Source organism: Acomys minous, assembly GCF_964271855.1.
Source record: "Acomys minous genome assembly, chromosome: 12".
Taxonomy (NCBI): Eukaryota; Metazoa; Chordata; class Mammalia; order Rodentia; family Muridae; genus Acomys; species Acomys minous.
Window position 1 is genome coordinate 14,137,822 of NC_140493.1, and position 17,164 is coordinate 14,154,985.

General features: G+C 47.4%; 1 protein-coding gene across 1 annotated transcript; it reads right to left on the reverse strand.

Moving 5' to 3' along the window:
- Nucleotides 1–12,926: 12,926 nt before the first annotated feature.
- LOC311578951 (palmitoyltransferase ZDHHC3-like) lies at nt 12,927–14,177 on the reverse strand. Its single transcript, XM_084749089.1, has one exon. It carries the CDS (start codon nt 13,987–13,989, stop codon nt 13,150–13,152), a length of 840 nt encoding a protein of 279 aa, XP_084605215.1. The 5' UTR covers nt 13,990–14,177; the 3' UTR covers nt 12,927–13,149.
- Between the last annotated feature and the right edge of the window lie 2,987 nt (nt 14,178–17,164).

Sequence of the window (17,164 nt, forward strand, 5' to 3'; positions counted from 1 at the left end):
ACATGCCTGCACAGCGAACCACACCAAATTTCCAGGGCTGGATGCTGGCTGATGTGGAACGCCAGCGTTCAGATATAGGGGTGAACTACACATCAGGCCATTGCACACAAAATAACTTACTCCACTGGGTACATCTTTAAATTGCGGATGTGGTCACCTCACCCAGCCTGCAGCAACCTGCATTTTACAGTTAGTTACAGCCACCCTGCTATCTGCTTGCAGTGTTCCCAATAATCTCTTCTTTTCACTCTGCTGAGGGGGGTGCATTTACTCACTGTCTGTGGGACTTTTTCTGGACAGAGGTTTGAGTCAGTTCCTCTCCAGAGAAGCCAGTTTTACCTGCGCGTAGAGAAGGGGAAGCTACTCCCACTTGTCTCCAGAAAGAAACCATAAAAATCCCATTTGGTGAAAAGGTGTGAACCTGGTTCCCTGCCATAATAAGACAATAAGACCGTTCAAAGTCGCCCTGAATGGATTCTGTAGGCAGGCCCTGGGAGGTGTCCTGGGTACGCCTCCTGCAATTTATATACCAGGGATAAAAAAAACCAGGGGTCTGAGAGCTCCAGTCGAAGAATGGATAAAGAAACTGTGGTACATTTACACTATGAAATACCACTCAGCTATTAAAAACAAGAAAATCCTGAAATTTGCGGGCAAATGGATGGAACTAGAAATGATCATCCTGAGTGAGTTAGCCCAGACCCAGAAAGACTCACATGGTGTATACTCACTTATAATTGAACACTAGCCCAAAAGGGATGTCCCATGAAAGTCTTCACTTACCAGGAGATTGGGATAGATGCGGGGACTTCCTATTGAGACTCTAGGTGAGAGTAGTACGGGAGAATGGGGAAATAAAAGGATCCAGAGGATCCTAGAAACCTACAAAAAGAACATCATGATGGGCAGATCTGGACTCAGGGGGTTCTGCTCAAACTACTGCACCAACCAAGGACAATACATGCAGTAAACATCGAACCCCTACTCAGATTTAGCCAATGGACAGGACATTCTCCATAGTCATGTGGAGAGTGGGGACTGACTCTGACATGAACTCTGGTGCCCCATATTTGACCACTTCCCCATGGTGTGGAGGCCTGGTGGCACTCAGAGAAAGAATAGGCAGGCTACCAGGATGAGACTTGATAGGCTGTGACCATATGGTGGGGGAGGAGGTTCTCCTCAGTCATAGACCTAGAGGAGGGGAATAGGGTGACAGAGGGAGGGAGGGAGGAACAGAAGGAGACAAGCAAGGGGATAACAATTGAGATGTAATCTGAATAAAAGTAACTGCCCAAAACAAAACAAAAAAAAACCCAGGGGTCCCCAGTGGAGAGTGCTGACTTGTCTCTTTTGTTTTTAGCCCCTTTTCTGTGTCCCCTTTATCGTTAAGCTTAATTTGAACTCTTGTATGTAGACGGAATGTATGGACAATAGTTTGTGAATTAAAACCCAGTTCTTGTTTCTTGGCTGCCTTTTTGACCAAGCCTCCTCTGCTACTTAGCCCCCTTAGTCCAGGGCCCCCTACCCCCCTCAAGGAGACACAGACCCTGCTAGGAGCGACAGAAGTGAAGGGCTCCCTCCCACAGACAAAGTTAGGAACCTGGGCCCCCTCCGCCTGAGCATGCATGGGCACCCACATTTACTCCCCCCCCTTTCGATTCTCAGCCCTCTGTGTGACCGGTTCTCCAAGCAAACCCTCCCCAGCCATCTTCCCCAGAGCTCAGAGGATTGGAGGCTGAGGGAAAGGGGACTCCATTCAACAACTGTCAGTAGCTCTCTTCCTCTGCTATGGTGGCCAGTCCACGATAGACGGGAAATTCTGCCTGTGTTTATTCTGTGATATCACTGGGGACTGTCACAAAAAAGTTACTCAGAGAGAGAGAGAGAGAGAGAGAGAGAGAGAGAGAGAGAGAGAGAGAGAGAGACAGCAGCTCAGCAGCTAAACAAAATACAAAACATCTGTCAGGGTCAGAAATAGTATGAAAGGAGAAACAGAAAATGCAGAGGAGGCAAATCGAATGGTAGACACAGATCCATCACATGAACTCTGCAGTAAACATCAATGGTCGTTATTCACAAGGTCCCAAAGGTAGGAACAACTGCAGTGTCTATCAACAGATATATGGAAGATATGTGAACGTTTATAAACAATGGAAAATTATCTGGGTATAAAAAAAAAAGAATGATGTTTCAACACACAAGAGGGTGGTTGCTATTCATGTGCACAGGTTTTGGGTGTAGATTGGCGGGATCACATATGATTAAAATGTTAAGTAGCTCATTAGGTGTACTTTATTACTTGCCTTTAATCTCAGCGCTTGGGAGATGGAGGCAAGCTATTTCTGCGAGGTAGAGAGAGGCCAGCCTAGTTTACGTAGTGAGCTCTAGGCCAGCCAGGGCTATCCAGAATGATCCTGTCTCAAACAAACTAAAACTGATTAGAAAGTGAGAGTCAAGTGTCAGGGAAGTGAAAACAGGCGCACTGTGTGGAAGAGGGTGACAAACTCGAGCAGCTGCTGTCCCCTTGAAAACCATGGCTTGGTGTTATAACAAGATGGGGCTTCGTGGAAATTCTGGGGCCATCTGGGATCAGACAGTCACAAACGTAATAGCCCAGACAGTTTGCCCCCCTTAAGAATCTATAATCCTGACCCCAAGACTGCTCTGAGCTGTTTTGCAAACAACACCACAAACAGTAAGAGAATGGTTACAATACCATTCAACTGATGCAGGTACATACCCACACAGCTTTAAACTTTTGCTGGCAACCAGGAGAGTTGGAGTTGCCATGTAAAAATCAGACCAAGTTGTGTTTAGCGCAGAGATGATTATGAGAGACAAAGGAGGTTATGCACAGATCTAATTTTAGCCCGCAGGGCAGGTGATCATCTTAGATGGGCAGCTAACAACCGAGGTAAGGCGTGGAGAAAAAGAGAGATGATATCAGAAACAGATTAACCCATGTTTGGGGGCTTCAGTGCTACTGGTACTTGAAGGGATGGATGTAAAGCCAGCAAGGGTATAAAATAATTCACCTTCGTCGTCACTCAGCTGGAATCAACTCAACATTTTCCAAGAGTGCATGCAGCATTCATTAAGATAAGTCCATATCCTACCTCATTCTGTAACGCCTGCAAAATGATTGGAATCAAACCAGGCCCAGTCTTTGAATACAATGACGTTAAACCAGGAGGCAGCAGAAAGATCAAAGAGAAAACTTCATGTATTAGGAAATTAAACGTAACGCATCTAGATCATTCACAGTCAAAGACATCTCATGGAAAATTTAAAAAATACTTTAAATTGAGGAGAATGTGTAGCTTAAGTGTATCCAAAGAGGGGAAGGACTTAAATCAATCATTTAAACTTCCAGCTTAAAAAGCCAGCTCTCCATGGGGCCGGAGCTGGGGCTCAGCGATGAAGATGGCTCTTACAGAGCACTGGAGTTCAGTTCCCAGCATCCACTTGGAGCGGCTCACACTTGTAACTCCAGCTGTAGGGGATCCAACTTCTCTTCTGGCTTCCATGGTTACCTGTACTCAAGTGCATATACTCCTCAAAATCCACATACAATTAAAATTTAAAAAATTAGCTTGCCTGGGCTGGGAGATGATTTAGAGGGTAAATTGTACAAATGCTGGGACTCAAGTTTGGAGGAGGCAGGGACAGCTGACCTCTGGAGCAAGGTGGGTGGCCAGATCAGATGAATTGGCAAAGCTCTGGCTTCAAGCGAGACATTATGACTTAACATATAAGGTGGAGAGCGAGAAAAAGACATCTGGCATGAATGAATCTCTGGCCTCCACATGCATGCACACCCACATGCATCCCTATATACACACACATTATACATACACACAATACATACACACATTCATGCAAACATATGCAGCTCCCCCAAATCTCCACAGGAATAAGATAAACTTTGTGCAAAGGAAGGGGGAAAAAAGTAGAAATCAATGAAACTGAAGCAGAAAAAGGGTGGAAAAAAAGGAATGAAAATTATAATTGAGGTTTGAAAAGATAAACAAAAAGGCTAAAGTTCTATCAAAACTGACAAATAGGAAAAAAAAAAGAAATAAATTGCAAATATCGGGAGTGGAAAGATGGGCATTGCTCCAGATCGAGCTGGCAGAAGAGGTAAGGCAAACATCACAGCCCGAGGCCACCACTGGGGAGAAAAGAAAACTACAAACCCTGACTCACCCAGGTGGGTGTGAGCTTTCTGTGACCACTGAAAAGCTGAGTTGGGGCTGGAGAGATGGCTCAATGATTAAGAGCACTTGCTGAGTTCAAATTTCCAGCACCCACATGAAAGCCCAGGTGTGGAAATGCACATCTGTAAGCTTAGTACTAGGTGGCGAGTGTGTGTGTGGGATGGAGGTGGTGACAGACGAGTCCTGGGGCCTCTCTAGCCAGCCAGTCTGGCAGAAGGATGAACTACAGGCTCAGTGAGCAGCACTGTCTCAAAAAATATGGTGAAGAGTAATAGAGGAAAGAGACCCAAATGTCAACCTCCGACCTCCACACGTGTGCACATGAGGAAGTGCACCTGACACCCCCTTCCCCTGCCTCAGGAGGAGAAGTGAAAGAAAAAGCCAAATTTATGTCCTGAAAAAGACTCTCTAGGATAGACGGTCTCACTGGAAAATTCCAGCGAACATTTAAAAAGCAGCAGCAGCAGCAGCAGCAGCAGCAGCAAAAACAATGGTGGTGGCGGCAGTGGCGGTGATGGCAGCAGCGGCGGTGGCAGCGGTGGTGATGAGAATGTAGGTTAAGAAAACAGAAAAGCAGCCCCACACATCTAACGAAAGCAGCGTTACCTTGATACCAAACCCAGATATTACATCTGGGCTTACCAATGTCTCCCTTGAGAGTGAAGCCTGTCAGTCATTGTCAGTGCCTGAAAGCATCAGTCCACAGGGGAAGGGTTATTAGCTGTAGCTCAGGGTCTCAGTTCACCATGGCCCTGAGGCCTTGCAGAGCCTCGTCCAATCACAGCAGGCCAGGAGGCGTAGAGGGCAGTGGGTCTGGGGGGCAGCTATGACCTGCAGAAGCCCTCCCCTTGTGACCTACTTTTGCTAGGCAGGTCCTACCTCCTAGAGATTCCACAGCCTCCCAAAATAACACTCCCAGCTGGGGAAGAAGTGCTCCAAACCAGACCCTTTGGGGGGGGGGGAACATTTCAGACTGAGATCCTCAGCAAAATATTAACAAATTGTACAGTATTCAGAATTGCATATGTGTATACACACACACACACACACACACACACACACACACACACACACGCGCGCGCGCGCGCGCTCGTGAAACATTTAGCGTAAGAATGCAGGATCAATTCAAATATTTAAATGTATACATTTTCGCTTATGTAACCTGTCCAAAGAAGAGAAAATATTTGGTGATATCATTTGACACAGAAAAAGTAACTTTGTGCGTGCATCTGGGCAATGCTAGTTGAATATGAAGTCGGGAGGGGTGTGGGGGAGGGGCGCTAGGGGAGCAGGAGGAAAGTAGTGGTGAGCGGTTATGATGACTTGACTTTATAAAAGGAACAGAACTTTCAAAGAATAAAATGTATAAGGGCGAGAGAGTTCGCTCACTGGTTAAGATCACTTGCTTTTGTAGAGGACCTGGCTTTGGCTCTGGGTACCCACATGGTGGCTCACAGCCATTCATAATGTCCAGGGTATCTGCTCACCTTTCCTGACTTCCACGGGCACCAAACATGCATGTACACACATATCTGTAGGCAAAACACTCGTACTCATGCCCATAAAAGAAATAGATCAAAAAATATAATACGTGAAATCAAAACCCAGATGAAGATGCGAAATAAAATTTTCATTTATTATTATATATACAGTGCTTTGCCTGCATGTACACCAGCAGGCCAGAAGAGGGCATCAGATTACATTATAGGTGGTTGTGAGCCACCATGTGATTGCTGGGAATTGAACTCAGGACCTCTGAAAGAGCAGCCAGTGAGCTTAACCTCTGAGCCATCTCTCCAGCCCTGAAGACGGGAAATAAAAATAAACTGTGCTTGGTTTGCTAAGATTAGCTGGAAGTTGTAATTTTGTTACCATGTCTAGTTTATAAAGATAGTTAAAGGTTAATAGAGCAATATTTAGAAAAATATTTAACTGACAATCACATATTCTCATAGGGCAAAACAGGACATAATGCACTAGGCAACATTTAAATCACACTAATTAGAATATCTATCATTTCACAAATTTATCATTTATTGTGGTAGGACCTGTAAAAAAAAAATGTACTCTTGGGCCTGGAGAGATGGCTCAGAGGTTAAGAGCGCTGACTGTGCTTCCAGAGGTCCTGAGTTCAATTCACAGCAACCACATGGTGGCTCACAGCCACCTATAATGTGGTCCGATGCCCTCTTCTGGCTTGCGGGTGTACATGCAGGCAGAGCACTGTATACATCTTTAAAATACATCTTTAAAAAAATATACTCTTTTAGCAATTTGCGGGCTTACAGGATGTCCTCACTAACTGGCTGCTGTGCCTTACAGTGGTCACCTGGGCTTGCTCCTGCCCAGCGGGGGCTTGGAACACTGACCAGTATCTGCTTTTCCCAGTGTCTCATTAGTGCTGGGCCAAAACACAGAAAGGAGGGAAAATATTCTTGGACCCCATCAAAACGAAAAAATGCTGAGCAGAAAGATAGGCTAGAGACAGCAGAACCTTTCATTTCCAAAGAGTTTATGGGATATGAGAAGCAAGAGACGTCGAGAGACTGTTGGAAGCAAGCATTTTAATTTTTTTTTATTCTGCAGAAATGGATGCCAGCCTAGAGAAAAGGCAAAAACTGCTGGTGTGCCAACTGGTGCACGTGGTAGTTTGAGTGAGAATGTCCCCAAAGGGACTTAAACATTTGGTCCCCAGCTGGCGGCACTGTTTTGGGGGAGACTCAAAAGGTTAGGGTTAGGGTTAGGAAGTACGTCACCGGGGGCGGGCTTTAAGAGCTGAAGGACTGCTGCCCGCTTCACCCCTGCTCCCCCAAGATGGGCTCCTGTTCCATTGGAACCATAAACCAAACAAACCTTTCCTTCTATAAGTTGCCTTGCACATGGTTAGTGTCACAGCAGTAGAGAAGTGAGTAGTACCGAGTGAGACGGTAATCTTTAAGGTTCCAGACGGTGAAATTCCTGCCCTCTCTTTCCCATGGCCTGGTATTTCAGCTAGTTACAATCTTCACCCTCGGCTAGCACAGCCCCCTCCTCAAATCCTGCATTCTGTTGGCTTAGGACGCAAAGCCCTGTCTAGTGTACAGCCTGGGGCTGGAGCGACCTTCCCTGTCTGGTGTGTGGGCTCAGTCACGTGGCAGAGGGGCCCGCAACTTTTCAACCCTAGGGTAAACTGTGAGCACATATACAAGAGGCTGCCAGTAGCCAGCTAGGGAAAGCGGGGTGGTGGGTGGGTGGTGGGGTGGGGTGGGTGGTGGGTGGGAGGTAGGTGGGGGTGGGTGAAGGGTGGGTGGGGATGGGCGGGGGTGGGGGTGGGCCTAGTGTTCCTTACTTACCCGTGACTCTCTGAGGAGCTCTAAATATACCCCATACCGAAAACAAACCATAATGATTTATTTCTTCCATGGGGTAAGGGCTTGTATCTAGAAAAACTCCACCCAACTTTACCCTAGCTGGGTGGCCTTGTCTGGCCTCACTCAGTCCTGTGACTTGATGTGTCAGGGTGGGTTGGTATGGGGTGGGCGTGGGGGGATGAGGCTCCCTTTTCCTGAGGAGAAGGGGAGGAGCAAAGGGGGAAGAGGGTGGGTGGTTGGTGCCGGGAGGAAGGGGGCTACGATCTGGATGTAAAGTGAATAAATAAATAAATTTAATCATAAAAAGTAGGCAAAGACTTGAACATAAACTTAACAGAAAGAGATGCGGAGAGAATTCCTTTCAGGCAAGACAATCATCCACACAGAAAGCCTCGAGGGTGATACAGAAAGGAAACACAAAAACCTTCCAAGAAGAGACCCATGAGCTTCACAGGGTGGCAGGAGGGGGGGGCGGGGCCACACAAAGGCAACTGGACCCTACATGGAAATTGAACCAAGGCACAGTACCACTCACAGGTGACTGAACACAGGGAGGCAGTCGGGTGTAATCCCCCTGCAAGTGTGGTGACGGAGCCCTGAAACTCGGAAACAAACACAGCAACACACCAGGCTGTGGAGAGGAAGATTCAGTGTAGTATAGGTCAGTTTCCCTTTAAACCCAGCAAGAGGAATCCTTTTCCTCCTTCCCTGACTTTCCTTCCTCTTCTTTTTCTCCCTCACTTCCACTTTAAGTTTTATTTATTATATTATTGTTGTTGTTATTACTACTAGTACTTTGAGACAGAGTCTCTATACTATGTAGCCCTGGCTGTCCTGGAACCCACCATGTAGGCCTGGCTGTCCTGGAACCTACTATGTAGACCTGGCTGGCCGTGAACTCTAGGGATCCACCTGTCTCCGCCCCCCAAGTGCTGGGATTAAAGGCGTGCATTGCCACCTTCAGTGAATTAGCTGCTTTTTTTTTATTGCTCGCTGTGACTCTGTTTCAAAATTTTTAATGAGTATTTTACGCGCTCATTTGTGAGTTGTATCACGTGCATCCTAGAACTAGGGTTACGGGCAGCTGTGAACCGCTGTGTGGACAACGGGAATCAAACCCAGGTCCTTGGCAAGAACAAGTGCTCTTAACCACTGAGAAATCTTTCCAGCTCAAATCTTATTGCGATGTGATGTGGGGTGTGTGTATGTATGTGTGTGTGTGTGTGTGTATGTGTGAGCAGGGGGTTGCTCACTCCTTGCACGTTATTGAGGCGGAGTCTCTCCTGTTCCTCCTGCACTGCACCCTCTGGGATAGCTGGTCCATGCACTTCTACTTGTGTGCCATTCTCTTGTCTCTACCTCCTGTCTCAATTGGGACTACAGATGTGTACCATTGTGTATGCAGCTTTTTATGCAGGTTTCAGGGACTGAGCTTGGGTCATCCGGCTGGCCGTCTCTCCCTTCATCACTTCACTTTTATTTTCTTTCCACAGCAATTTTAAGAGGTGCCCCGCCCCTGCACGCTATGCTATTAGCATTCCCTGTGGATTTCTTTACTTACCTAAACCTAGAAAGCTGACTCTAAATGTAAATGAGAAAGACGTAAAAGAGTGGTAACGCATCCCAGTTGATGCAGCAGCAGCAGCAGTGGCGGCAGCGGCAGCAGCAGCAGCAGCAGCAGCAGCAGCCAGTGACTGAGACCGAGGGCTGTGTGCAGAGGGACAATTGAGATACTAGAGAAGCCAGAAACAGACCCTCCCAGATCGGAGTGACTCTGACATTGTGTCAAAGTGTACCAGTGGGAGAGAGAGAGAGTCCATCAGCACACAGGCTGGAGTGTGTCTGAACTCACAGAGGCCATGGCGAGTCTTGGTTTAACCTTCAATGCATTGTATAAATCACAGGGAAGTACCCAAGAAACCAATTAGGAAACAGGCAAAAGTCGCAGAGGCACTTCTCTGAAGAGGGCACAGACGGAAAGCAGGCACAGGAAGAGAGGGTTAGCTTCACTAGCGAGCAGAGTTACTACCACACATCCCGAGAACAGCTAAATGAAATGCCTGGCACTATAACCAAAGGCTGAGAGGGTACAGAAAAGACACGTCCCCCATCCCTGACGGTGGTAACATAAGGTGTGAACAACACAGGAAACATGCGCCGCAGGATTTAAATATGTCCCATTCTGTGACCAGTGAGTGCAACCTTGCGGGTTGATGCCGGAGAAGTGGAAATGTACACACGTACAAACCTCCGCACAGCATCCATAGCAGCTGCGTCTATAGCAGGTGCAAACTGGCCCAACACTGCAGTGGATCCACACCACTGATCATAACTCCTCAATCAATAAAAGACAACTGATAACACAGGAAAAACTTAGACACATCTTCAGGATGATACGATGAATAAGTTAAAAGGAAAACCTTGAAAGACGGCACGCTGTATAACTGCATTTATGCAGTGTTTTGTGGTAAAATGATAGAACTACAGAGATGTAAGGTCTTAGTGCTTGCTCAGGTGAGGTGGGAGGGCAGGTCTGTGTTGGTGTGCATGAGACCTCATGGGGTTCCATGTGTACCCGTTTGTACCATGGCGACATCTACTCAGGGTTGGTAGGTGGCACCCAGATAGACTTCCTGGCGTTGGAACGGTTAACTCAGTCAGAGGAGGTGACGTGTGGTGGCAAAGCAGGTGTGCTGGCTGGTTTCATGTCAACTTGACATGAGCTGGAGTCATCAAGGGAGGAAGGAGTCTTGAGGAAAGGCCTCCATGAGACCCAGCTGTAAGGCATTTTCTCAATTAGTGATCAATGGGGGAGGGCCTAGAGCATTGTGGGTGGAGCCATCCCTGGGCTGGTGGGCCTGGGTTCTATGAGAAAACAGGCTGAGCAAGCCATGGGGAGCAAGCCAGTAAGCAGCACCCCTTCCACGGCCTCTGCATCAGCTCCTGCCTCCAGGATCCTGCCCTGCGTGAGTTCCTGTCCTGATTTCCTTTGATGATGAATAGAGGTATGGAAGTGAATGCTGGATAAAACCTTTCCTTCCCAATGTATTTTTTTGGTCATGGTATTTTATTGCAGCAATAGAAACCCTAACCAAGACAGCAAATTAAGTCACTAGAAGCCTTTTGTAATGTCTTACAGCTACTGGGGCCCTCCAAATCCTTGTCTTAAAACAGAAATTATACCATTTGAGTCTTTCTGCTTCTGGGTTAACTCACTCATTATGATCATTTCTAGCTCAATCCATTTATCCACAAATTTCGGGAAGTCCTTGTTTTTAATAGCTGAATAGTATTCCATAGTGTATATGTACCACAGTTTCTTTATCCATTCTTCTATTGAGGGACACTTCGGCTGTTTCCATGTTCTGGCTATTATGAATAAGGCTGCTATGAACATGGTTGAGCAAATTTTCTTGTTGTGTGCTGGAGCATCTTCTGGATATATTCCAAGGAGTGGAATAGCTGGGTCTTGAGGAAGCCCTATTCCCATTTTTCTGAGATAGCACCAGATAGATTTCCAAAGTGGTTGTACTAGTTTGCATTCCCACCAGCAATGAAGGAGTGTTCCTCTCTCCCCACATCCTCGCCAGCATGTGGTGTCGCTTGAATTTTTGATCTTAGCCATTCTGATGGGTGTAAGATGGAATCTCAGAGTTGTTTTGATTTGCATTTCCCTGATGACTAAGGAGGTTGGGCATTTCTTTAAGTGTTTCTCAGCCATTTGATATTCCTCTGTTGAGAATTCTCTGTTTAGTTCCATGCCCCATTTCTCGATTGGGTTATTTGGTTTGGTGGTATTTAATTTTTTGAGTTCCTTATATATTTTGGATATTAGACCTTTGTCAGACGTAGGGTTGGTGAAGATCTTTTCCCAGTCTATAGACTGTCGCTTTGTTCTCTCTACAGTGTCTCCTGCCTTACAGAAGCTTCTCAGCCTCATGAGGTCCCATTTATTAATTTTATTAATTGAAAGACTCAAATGGTATATACTCACTTATATCTGCATATTAGCCCAAGGGGCATGTCCCATGAAAGCCTTCACTTACCAGGAAACTGAGACAGAGGAGAGGACATTCTAGTGGGATTCTAGATGAGAGAATCATGGGAGAAAGGCAAAGTAGAAGGACCCAGAGGGTCCTAGAAGCCTACAAGTAGAACATTATGATAGGCAGATTTGGGCATAGGGGTCCCGCTCAAACTAAGGCACCAGCCAAGGACAATACAGGTAGTAAACCTTAAACCCCTACTCAGATCTAGCCAATGGATGGAACACTCTCCACAGTAGAGTGGAGAGTGGGATATTACTTTCTCACATACTCTGGTGCCTCACCTTTGACCATGTCCCCTGGAGGGGGAGACCTGATGGCACTCAGAGGAAGGACAGCAGGTTACCAAGAGGAGACTTGATACCCTATGAACATATAGAGGGGGAGGTAATCCCCCTCAGGAACAGTCATAGGGGAGGGGAGTAAGGGGAAAATGGGAGGGAGGGAAGAACGGGAGGATACAAGGGAGGGGATAACCATTGAGATGTAACAAGAATAAATTAATAAAAAAAAAAAAGAGAGAAAAAAACCCAGAAATTATAGTGATTTCTATATTTTGTTTTAAGGAAAATCTGGCCAATCTTGTACAACTTTTTTTTTCCCCAAGACAGGGTTTCTCTGTGTGTATCCTTTGGCTGTCCTGGACTCGATTTATAGACCAGGCTGGCCTTGAACTCACAGTGATCCGCCTGCCTCTGCCTCCTGAGTGCTGGGATTAAAGGCGTGCACCACCATGCTCGGCTTAATCTTGTACAACTTGATAAAAAAAAGTGTAAACCCTGCCCTCCCCTCCCCCCCCCCCCCCCCCGTCATTTCCAGTGGCTACAGGGAACTGGAGTGAGATGTGTGTAGATAAAGCCAATGAAAGGATCAGAGTTGAGCCACCAAGATGGTTCGTCAGGTAAAGGCACTTGCCTTCATGCCCGAAAATCTCTGTGTGGTACTCAGCACCCACAGGGTAGAAAAGGACGACTCCCACAAGATGTTCCTCTGACTTCCACACAAGCACTGTAGCACGTTCCCACCAAATAAGTAAACGTAACAAAAGGATATTTAAAAAAAAAAAAATAAAGCTAGGACTTATTGACAAACCACAAAGCAAAGACTCTAATTAAAATAAAATCCAACAATATGAAAAGAAAACAATGAGAAGAAAAACACTCTTACAATGGATCTGGGCTTGTGAAGGATACAAAGATGGTTCACAGCCAGATGGTGCTCTTTCAGCTCACTGCAGAAATTATTCTAGAATGTAGAGTCAGCAGTGAGCAAGGATGGGCACTAACTCAGGACACACATTCATAGTCAGATGCCTTTAATTGCTTTCTATCTGACAGCATGGTAGAACCACAAGGGGCCACAGACAGCGCTTTCCTTCTCGTTTCTCCAACAGCTGGCTCTCTCGTCCTGTTTTTTGCCCACCTCAAGAAAACCTGAGGTATATTGCTTTTCACTCCGCCATACTGCTTTCCTTAAGGGATCTGGCTTGTTCAGGTTTGTGTTGCTGTTTTTCTCTGGGCACCTGTGAGTGACTTAGGCCATATTGTGGCGCTCACGCGCTTTGTGATGCTCTGGACAGTGAAAGGGACTGAGCCAGGTCAGGGAGATACGGGGGCCACAGATGGCCTTCATGTTTGCCCGCATGGACCGTCTGCCCCGTGGGTGTGTGTTCTGGTACAGAAGCTCCGTTGTGGTTTTGTCTGTGTAGATGGCACACATTTGGCTGCAGAACATCACCAAGGCTAAGAGGAAGCCCATCAATGCCACTAGGAAAAGGAAGAGGATGGGCCTAGTTAGGGACACGGTGCTGCTGGCATCCCACTCACCTCGGGCGTAGCTGTACAGGGCAGGAGTGCACAGCAGGAGCAGCGCTTGGGTTGAGATAAGCCCAATGTACAGCGTAAAGAGCAAGAAGTACTTCTGGTTGTCCTCACCCACGCAGTTGTTAACCCAGGGGCAGTGGTGGTCACTCTTGCGGATGCAGCGTCTGCACACTGTACAGTGGTAAGCCCTCTCCGGTACAGCACAGAGGCAGAAGCAACAGAAAGACACCGCGTCAGGCCCGAACGAGTTTCCCAGGGGCACGGAGCCTGGGTCGGTCAGCATAGTCCGTAGGTGTGACACGAGCGCCAAGGAGGCCAGCAGATGGAAGCCCACGCCATTGGCCACGGCGTAGAGCACGTTGTTGGATGGGATGAGCAGGTCCCGGACCAGTACCCACGCAGCGCTCGGCATCAGCGCCCACGTGGCTATGGCACATATGATGCCCAGGGGATCCCATATGAACCAGCAGTGTTGCTTGGGGCCCTGCAGTGGGGTCTCTGGCCCGGTCCTGTGCTCAGATGTGTCACAATTTTGGATCCACGAGAACATTTTGAGAGTCCTCAGGCCTGTTCAAGGGCTAGCATCCTGGTAGTAGACCCAGGCCTAGGAAGAACCCCCAGAGAGGAGAGGGTCCTCCAGAGAGAGGAAGGTCCCTGTGCCCTGGCCCTCCTCTCCCACCCAGCTTGTCTGGATTTGTTGTCTGCCTCCCTGGGCAGAGCCAGAGAGGGGCTGGGAGAGCTCCCTGACAGGCTGATCCTTGCAGCATTCTAGAATGTTCCCTCAGATGGGTTTATGAACACAGAAAGGACCTAGTTTCTCTCAAGGCCTGGGGGAAGGCTGAGAGGAGGAGACACCCCTAGGTGCTGGCCACCTGGGCTCTGCTTTCCCCACTCTGAACTGACCTGCTGGAGCCTCTTTGCTTTGAGGAAACTGAGGCAAAAGGGAAGTTAAACAAATTTCCATAGAAAGCAGGTGTGGCGATTCCACACCTACTGTGTGGTCCAGAGCCTTGGCTACTGCCTCTCCCTGTGCTGGGCTGAAGGTCCACGCAGGACTCAGGATGTAAGACTCACCCCGTTACACAGAAAGGGTGGTGTTGATAGATGTGACAACACTCACATTCTGCAAGGACAGCTCCAGAGCCCCCTTGAAAAGCTTCTATATAGAGATCTCCCTTTAGAGTCCAGCAGGCAGATCACAAGGAGAGATACATGGCCTCTTAGCACAGCACAGGTGCGTGGAGAGGTACATATACATGGGGGCAGCACTGCCTGTACATGGCCAGGTCCTGTTGGGGAACATAGCATACAAAATGGAGGAAGTACAGTGTCTTGGTCAGCATCCCCACAAAGGGCATCTGTCCAGCGGTCTTTACTCTCTTGTTCAATGGGATTAATAATAAGTTACTATTCAGCATTAAGGGAATCCAGTGCAGTAACTGAAGGCAGGAACCTGGAGGCAGGAACTGAATGAAAGACCATGGTAGGATGCTGTGCACTGGCTTGCTAGGTTGCCTTTCTTACATAACCCTCTGTCTTAGTTGGGGTTTCTACTACTGTGGCAACACACCACGGCCAAAAAGCAAGTTGGGGAGAGAGAGTTTATTTGAGTTACACTTCCGCATCATAGTCCATCATCGGAGGAAGTTAGCACAGGAACTCAAGCAGGGCTGGAACCTGGTGGCGGGGAGCTGATGCAGAGGCCACGGAAGGGTGCTGCTGGCTTGCTTCCCAGGACTTGCTCAGCCTGCTTTCTTATAGAACACAGGTCCACCATCCCGGGAGTGGCACCACCCACCATGGGCTGGGCCCTCCCCTGTTGAGCACTAATTGAGAAAATGCCTTACAGCTGGATCTCACGGAAGCATTTCCTCAACTGAAGCTCCTTCCTCTCTGATGACTCTAACTTGTGTCAAGTTGACACATGAAACCAGCCAGCACATCCTCCTACATCAATCATTAATCAAGAAAATGCCCCACAGGACAGTCCTATGGAGGCAGTTTCTCATCTGAGGGTCTCTCTCCCAAGGTGTGTTGACAGCCAAGATTAACCGTTTGCTGACCAGTATCCATATCTTACATCCCCACTTAAACCCTGCTCCTCCCCAGGTGAAGCCAATGTATGCTCTAGAAGGACACTGTCACCTGGGTTGCAGGTCACTTTCCCAGAGGTTTGCTTTTTAACTGGGGACTGCTACCCAGGCTGGGTCCTGGCACCTCATGGGGAGCACTGGGTTCATCTGTCTGTCTGGTGGCATAGTCTTATCAAATGAGATTGTGCTGTTATTGTGTTATCTCTGCTGGGATTTGAAATGATATTATTTTTGGCTTCAGATGAAGGGGCTTGCTTCCTGTTTAATGCTTTTGTGGGTGTGTGGACTGTTTCTTGTTTCTATGCTTTAGAGGGTACACTTTCTGTTTCTGTGCTTTGAAAGACATGTAGTGGAAGTTTTGGTTATATTATGTAAGCATGTTTTTGTTTTGACGCCAATTGTGGGATGTGAAACTGCCTCATGAGAGGGCGTGTGATGTTTATCAGCTAAAAACAGATAAGTGAGAGGACACATGATCTTTGTCATCTGGGGACTGCCTTATGGGGGCGTGTTTTTTTTTTGCCAGCTGGAGAACATTCTTGTGCCGACTCTGAGAGGGTATAAATAGGAGCCCCAAAACAGAGAGATTGCTTCATACCACTTCTCATCGCTTGGCTTTTGTCTCGATTTGAGACGCTCCTAGAGAGAAATGCCCTGGAGAAAACTTTGAAGAGGCTGCTGCTGGTCCCTGCAGTTGCTTCCACTGCTGCCATGTTTGCTGTTGTTTTGCTGGACTTCTGGAATCCTGACAACAAAGAGTAGAATTGACCCCAAGGAACTGAGTCTAAAAAGATGCACATCCCTTGTCCCTATCAGTCTTCTTTATCTCCTACCTTGGGTCGGTGGGTTGGAAGGGAGATAGAAGCACCAAGGAATCCCAAATAAAGCAGGTGAAAAAGTCAAAACCTTCAAAGACCTGTTTCCTGTTTCCATGTTTTGTCTTTGTCAGGTCCCAAAGAAACCTGGGACAAATCTCGCTCGATACCTATAGCTCCTCCCAGCACTTCTCACCCCACACTTACCCTAAACTTCTTCAGCCCAGGGACTGGCCTTTGCTTCATTCCCCCAGCTCTGATCCTATATAACTCAGCCATTTTGGCTATGTACTATCTTGGTCCTCTTGGTCCCTTTTCTCTTTTCTCTTTCTATCTCAGCTCCTCCCCACCCCCACCCCCACCCCCATTATGGCCTGGTTTAGTCTGTTGGCCATGTTCAGTCAGGTTCCTTCCAGATGCTTCTGGCCGTGTTCTCCCTCATATCTACCAATAAATCCTCTCTCCACACACATACCTAGGGGCGGTTATATCTTCCTTATTATTCAGTTCCGACCAGGTTTCCTTCATCCCAAACCCCCTGCCCCAGAGTATGTGAAATTCCCTGCAATTTTCTCGAATTCTTTGAGGCACGTAGGGTATCCTAGGATGCCATGTGCACCCTGTACGGAATGTTCCTCTGTGTGTCAGCATTTTAACAAACTCCGTGGTGTTGTTCTTCTGTGGTTAAGTCTGCACTGCATCAGAGCAATTTCCTTTGGTGGTGGGCCTCAGAAGTTCTTAGCATCCACTGTCTCATTCAGAGATGTTGGGGTAAAAGTTCTAGTTTTTCATTTGACAAGAGCCCGTTCCCTCCTGG